At 50.3% G+C, this 6,459-nt stretch overlaps 1 protein-coding gene; it reads left to right on the top strand.

The window, feature by feature from the left end:
• Nucleotides 1–1,873: 1,873 nt before the first annotated feature.
• On the top strand, nt 1,874–6,213 carry GSTUM_00000995001 (uncharacterized protein). XM_002838214.2 has 2 exons: nt 1,874–2,011; nt 2,115–6,213. The coding sequence occupies exon 2, from the start codon at nt 2,953–2,955 to the stop codon at nt 5,863–5,865; it is 2,913 nt and encodes a 970-aa protein (XP_002838260.1). The 5' UTR covers nt 1,874–2,011; nt 2,115–2,952; the 3' UTR covers nt 5,866–6,213.
• The last annotated feature ends 246 nt before the right edge of the window (nt 6,214–6,459 follow it).

The following is a 6,459-nucleotide window of genomic DNA, read 5'->3' as shown; positions in this document are numbered from 1 at the left end:
CGTACTCATAGAGGGGAATTTGGATACAATCGTACGCCATCAATTAAACTTTGAGTGGGCTAACGCTGGAAGGGCGGTTTCCCTTGGTTCAGTTAGCGTCCTTGAGGATCGATATTCCCGGGCGGTTCCGCACCCCAGCAGTCACGTCGTGAGGACAAGAAATCGCATTTATCAACACGACATGGCACAAGGGGAGAGATGCTAGCGCCCGAGTAGACTCTATTCAAAAGTGATATTCCGAAACTAGAGCCATGTTCATTGGTGATGGTTGAAGTAGGAGTTTTCAGATGATTCTTCACTGATGCGTAAACACAGGGAATTCAATTAGATCATCGTGTTAGCCAATCATGCCCTAATGTTTTTGGTAGCACGCTTAGATGGACAAAGATATGGTAGATGGCGACCTCCTGTTATCTTTGATGAGGCAACTACTATCCTTGTATTATGTGAATGAAATATCCATCCATCCTGAATCAGAAGGCCCTGGTGATTAACAGACTTCCTAAGGTGTGGTGCAAGTACGATACGCCTCGTTCACAGAGCTAGGCTATTCACAAGAGAGGTTGAAATCATCAAAACATAGATGAAAGTCAAATGAGTTCTGCGAGTTTCATAGCGTCACGAATACTGTACAGGCTGTTGCCAACGAAGAATCGCAAATCGGGGGTTTTGGCAGAAGGGGAGTGGAGCACCAGTCAAAAGCTGCGAAGGCAGTTCACATTTTTCTGACATCTGAGCAGAGAGGTGGAGAACCCGGAGGCAATCCTTCCCAATCGCAACTCTAGTATGCAGCTCAGGACGGCGGAATTAAAGGAGGGACTATAGGTACAACAGGTCACTCGAGCACTGTAGCGCTGTAGGAGAGACCCCCCGGAAAGGTGTGTATGGGAGCGTCCCTCCTGGTTGATTGTGATGGTACAGATGAATAGGAAGATTGAAGTTGTTCACCCAATTGGTACCTGTAACATACTAGTGGGCCATTTACGTGTCCCACCGCGACTTAAAAACTCTTGAAATTCGCTAAGATTGTCAGCGAGGATCAACCCGTCAGCCCACGACACGCTTACGAGAAGTGTGACGGGTTAACAGAGTTGCGAATACCAGTTAAAGAGATACTGGACTCGGACAACACATCAGGCGGGCAAGTCTTATCGTGTCGGGGGGGCGCTAATCCTTGTCAGGAGCCTTTGACTCAGAATATGGAGATTACAGGGCTGTCGGAGATAGCAAAGCTCACGAGTTTTTACTCGTACGGGTACGGTACCCCGTACCGGTAAATCAGTGCTCTGTTGGTTCTGGAGGCATGAAGGAGAACTGTTATCCCGAGCACTTCGAAGCTTGGGCACTGAGGGCGGAGCCGCCTGCCCTGCACCCCCGAGCCGCTATCATACCTATACTAGGGTAGGACATTAGTGATGAGACCGACAAGGGTTTACAATGTCAAAGCTTCTTACCCCTCCTGGCGTTACAGCTACTAAATTAAATAATATTTTCCCTCTAACAGTATGGGCCCCTGGACACAAGGACCACTGCCTGTCCCATCACTAACGTCCATCCCCGGGTGGACCCTTTGAATTGGGTTCCTGAGCCGCCCCTGTCAGTTTCTGAGACAGAGATAACTAAAAGATTTTTGAGACTCGACTCAAGGACAATGCAAGTACCGTATTGCTCACTGAAGATGACGGGGCAGCCATATACAGTATAATCTTGCTTCCTGTCTAGAACATACAGTCTTCACCGTAGTCGCGACGAACAGGGATATTTTTGGGGGAGGAAAAAGAAAGAGCAAAGGTTAGGGTTACAAAATTACTGGCGCCCGCCCGGTTTCGTCGTGACTACGGTGAAGACTGTACACATCTTCGAAGTTTTGGTAACTGGAGAAAGTTGCTTATTAACTTTCGTCTCAAAACTTGAACGTGTGGCGCGAAATTATTTTTTGGTTTCGGCCGCACAGGAGATGAAGGTACAGTACTCGAGAACTGTACCGCACTGTACTTGTACGGTACTGGTGGTAGGTGGGAGCGATCACTGGAGGCTTCGTTGCCGATGGTCTAACGGTACCGGTAGTACTAGACGGGTTGCTAACGCTGGCATTGATTTTCTCGGGGCTGAAGCCGGCCAGCACCCCAGAAAGTAGGACAGGCAGAAGAGATGTCCGGACTCGAACACTCGAGTATCCATTGCCCAGGAAAGTTGCCCAAGAACTGGGGTTAATTGTTTCCAAGTATCAGTCGATTCTATAACTGGTGCATATTTACCACCCTTGACTGAGTAGTGAGTTGTGATACTTTGAAGGCTATAGGTGGGAATGGAGGGATAAGTACCGTACCGCACGCTTTCTGCATATCATTCCATTTCATTTCATTTTTTTTAAAAAAAACTACATTCCTGCGAAGAGTGACGGGAATATTCTGGAAGGGAGCGATGATTGGACTGGGAAGGAAGGGACGGAGGCGGGTAAAGTTGTGACACTGGGACGGTGCCAGCGTGTTTTTCCACCAGCCCCTCCACCTGTCCAATCCGGTCACTCAAAACAAGACAATCGGGAAAAAAAAGGAACGAAAAAATAAGGGAGAAGCTCAATTCCAAACGGCAGTGGAGTCAACTTGGACGAATAAAATTTCTTCAATACCGGTTCTCCCTAGGATCGCTGGAGGATCGTTGTGTCACGCACGTCACCTCGCTCACCAGAAACAATCCACTCGACGTCACTCAACGAGGTCGAGCAGCAACGGGAAAACTCACCCGCGATTGAACTCACTTGACGAACAACTCTTCGAGTTTCTCCCCCGCCTCACTTCAACCTCCACCCCCATCCTTTCTCTCCACCACTACCACCTCCTATTTCACTTCCTCTTCTCTCCTGTGCCCCTTGTTACCACTCCTCTTCCGGTCTCTTGCTCTTGCTTGACTGCTTCCATCTCCCACTATTGTCTTTGCCTACCGGCAACTATGAGCCACTTTAGTTATAAACGCTACCCCGCGCCGGCCTCCTCCCGGCAGCCTCCCTACCCACCACAACAGCAATACCCCGCACACATACCGCAATACGGTGCGCCGCCATACGTTCCCCCGCCTCCACCACCCCCGCCTACACCGCCATCACAATTTCCCCAGTCACAGTTTCCTCCGCCTGGAACCCAAGGGGCCACCCACAACACGCAGAAGCGCGCCCCTTCAGTTTTCGAACGTCTTAATCATCGTCGAGGCCAAAGTGCAACATCCCCGCCTCCCGTGCCACCAAAAATTCTTGACCCTAATAACCCTAGCCCCTATCAGTATCGTCAATACCCTGCGCCACCATCCTCGGTTTCATCCTCTTCGTCTTCAATTTCTTCATCTTCATCACGTTCCTCGCGACGTTATGGGTCATCGAGCTCTCCTAATCTTGCCCAGCCGTACCTCGATGGCTGCCCCGGTCGTTGTGGGGATCGGTCACAGAGTTTAAACCTCAGGCTCCCGCCTCGCGGTTACAAGCCACCCTCTGTCGAATCCGCTCCGCAGTCACCGCTTAGTCTTGATACCCTCTCCCCAGATTCTAAGCATGTGCTTGATGAAAATGAAAGCTATTTTCCAACCCTAGCTCCCGCCGTCCAGGCCAGACTACGGCAACAGCCAGTCCCACCAGGCTCTCCACCTCGGGAGGAGTCTCTGCCCCCGCATACCAGATTGCGTGGTGGATTCCTTGATGGGCGATTTGAAAACGAACCCAGCACAGCGGAATCCAGGTCCTGGAAAGAATACCCCGTGCCCTTTTGCGAAGGATCTGATGAGGGTTCGGGCCCTGATTCCCTATTAGAGTCGGAGCATGACACAGGGCCGGAGTCGTCTGTGTGTTCCTCACCAGGGGGTTCAAGACTTTATACCCAGACCTCCCCAAAGACTCCACCTTCGGGCGGCCAAGATTTTAGACGGTACCCCCAGACTTCTGGTCATCCCGAGCCGGTCGCAACTCCGAGGGAAAGAAGGTCCTATCCCTGGAGAGCGCCAACTGACTCACTACCTCGGCAGAGAGAATCACAGCCATACAGACATTCTCCAGGCCCTCGGATTGGCTATCAACCTCCGCCAATTCAGCCGCCACCTCCACTGCAAGCTCGGCAGAGCCCTCAGCTACGATATCAACCATCACCGCCTTTCCCGGCTGCGACACATGCCACACCTCCCCGACAACTCCCCCCGCAGCAGGTACGGCGTGATTTGCTACCGCCACCTCCGCGAGAACCCCTCCCCATGTGTCCTAAGAGGACCCCCGTATCCTGGGGGCAATGGTTTCAGATGTTATCAGTTCCAAATTTTGATGTGTGTGCAAATTGTTATTACACTCATATATATCCTACGCTCTTTGCGGAACACTTCCACCGTATCGAAAAGGCCCCAAATGTCGAGGCGTCTTGCGCTTTCAGTACGGAGCGTGTACTTCATAGGATATGGCCCAATGCCCTTGAGAGGGGAGTTCTGAATGGCCTCCGGGACTATGCTCTTATGAGGGCAAATATCCCTGAATGCAGGACTGTCTCTGGGGACCCAGTAAACGGGTTATCATCGAGGTGGTGGAGGGTGATCGACGGATCTATGCCAAGGTTCCGGTGCTGCGATGCTTGTTACCAAGATATGGTAATGGCTACAGGATTTTCTTCTTACTTCGCTCCAGCAAACCCTCAACCAGAGGAGGAGGCTTGGGTCTGCGATCTCTCTTTTCCATTCATCTCGGGAGGTATGCTTTCGGTGTCGAATTACCAGGATAATATCAGGAAGGATCAATGGGATGATTTTGTTAGCGTGGTGAGGTTCCGCCACGACGTCCCGCCATGCCCGGGGCCCTCCATGGTGAAGAGTGGGGAACGAAAGTGGTACATTCCAAAGAGACCTATACCCGGTTTGGCTGTCTGCGAGGCCTGTTATTGTGACAATGTTATTCCGCACTTCGAGGATAAGTTCACTGAGGCAGTCGCTTCTCCCCAACAGACTTTAACGTGCGGTATGGCTGTCTTGGCTATCAAGATGCCATGGGATAGCGCAGTTCAAAAAGGCTCATTCGAAGTCTGGTGGGAAGCCGTGTACGCACTGATGACGCTTCCCCAGTGTTCTGAGAAAGGGTTCACGGACCAGGTCGCGCGGGATTGGTATAGCTTGCGTCACCAACACGAGAATCTTGAAAATTTCAAATGTTGTCGGTCTTGTTACGTTAGTATTCTCCGGCCACTAGACCTGGCGCGTTATTTCGACCCGATTCGTTTCCCACTTCAAAACCCGACTTCTACTCGTGCATGCAGTTTAGCGCCGGATGGCCCACGATATGGTGCTTATATGAAGAAACTCGGGGAGGCTTCGAACCGCCGAAGATTCGACATATTCCTTTCCTACGTTATCCCTCGTGCCAATATCCCTCCTTGTCGCCCAAAAAGTTTCTTGGCACGGATGAAGTGGTATGGCACGGATGAGTTCGTTGCTTGTGAGGAATGTTACTTCGAGTACGTACGAGATAGCCCCTTGAACAGTCAGTTGACGGTACACGCTCGCTACTCGCCCGAACCCCAAGCTTGCGACCTGTATTCTCCTCGGATGAAACATATATGGGAAGAAGCATGTGCAAAACGCGATATCAAATACTTTGCTCGGGCAGCCATTCAGAGAGAAGAAATATACTGTGAAGTTCTAGAACGCTCAAAGGAAATCAACGAGGAGATTGCGGCGAGGCAAGCGGGTGCGGGCCGCCTGACACTCGATTCTGCAGGCAGCGGGGGTGATGAAGGCTACAGATATGGGCGGCACGGCTCGGGGGCTAGCATTATGGATGCGGAATCTGCAGAATTGTATAAGGAGTTAGAAGCTTTGCAAAGGAGATGGAAATCCGTCGAGTGATGATGAATGGCTTTGCACGTTGTTTTATTTATCTTGTTTGGCGTTTTGATCATTCCATTTTATATACCCCGTCCTCTTGCGTTTTCATTCTTCCATCTTTGAAAATAGCGTTCCTTGTCTGGCTTTTGGTGTTTGGTGCATGTACTGCTAGGTCAACGGAGCAGTGGAGGACTTTTTCGGTTTTCATTTGGCTATGGCCGGCTTTGTTTACTATTCAAAGCCTCTATGATGCATATTTGGCATTTTCTCCGTTATCATGGAGACCCCAAAGCAAGCGCTCAGTGTACAAAAATAGGAGGGCGAGGGGGGAAATATCATAACGAAAATATGTTATTAGTGAATTCAAATATACGTATTATCATAATATACCGTACATTTTACTTTGCTTTTTATAATACTCCCGCGGCCGAGTCGAAGTTGGACACCCAGAAAGCTTAGTGATCGCCGGACCAATAAATGTGCATTCTGGAGATGCCTAGTGGAGCGATGTGATTCTGTATACCGTAAGTACTGTAAAGTGTGCACAAACCTCATCGCCACCCAACAATTGTGATGGAGGTAGCACGACTGCTTTGTTCCGTGGAGGTGTGATCT

The sequence above is a fragment of the Tuber melanosporum genome (assembly GCF_000151645.1).
Source record: "Tuber melanosporum whole genome shotgun sequence assembly, scaffold_239, strain Mel28".
Taxonomy (NCBI): Eukaryota; Fungi; Ascomycota; class Pezizomycetes; order Pezizales; family Tuberaceae; genus Tuber; species Tuber melanosporum.
Note: the sequence above shows the minus strand (reverse complement) of the source record. Positions and strands in the feature narration are given on the sequence as shown.

What these genes read in the sequence shown, in the direction of transcription:
- GSTUM_00000995001 (XM_002838214.2), top strand. Translation starts at nt 2,953, where the DNA reads ATGAGCCACTTTAGTTATAAACGCTACCCCGCGCCGGCCTCCTCCCGG.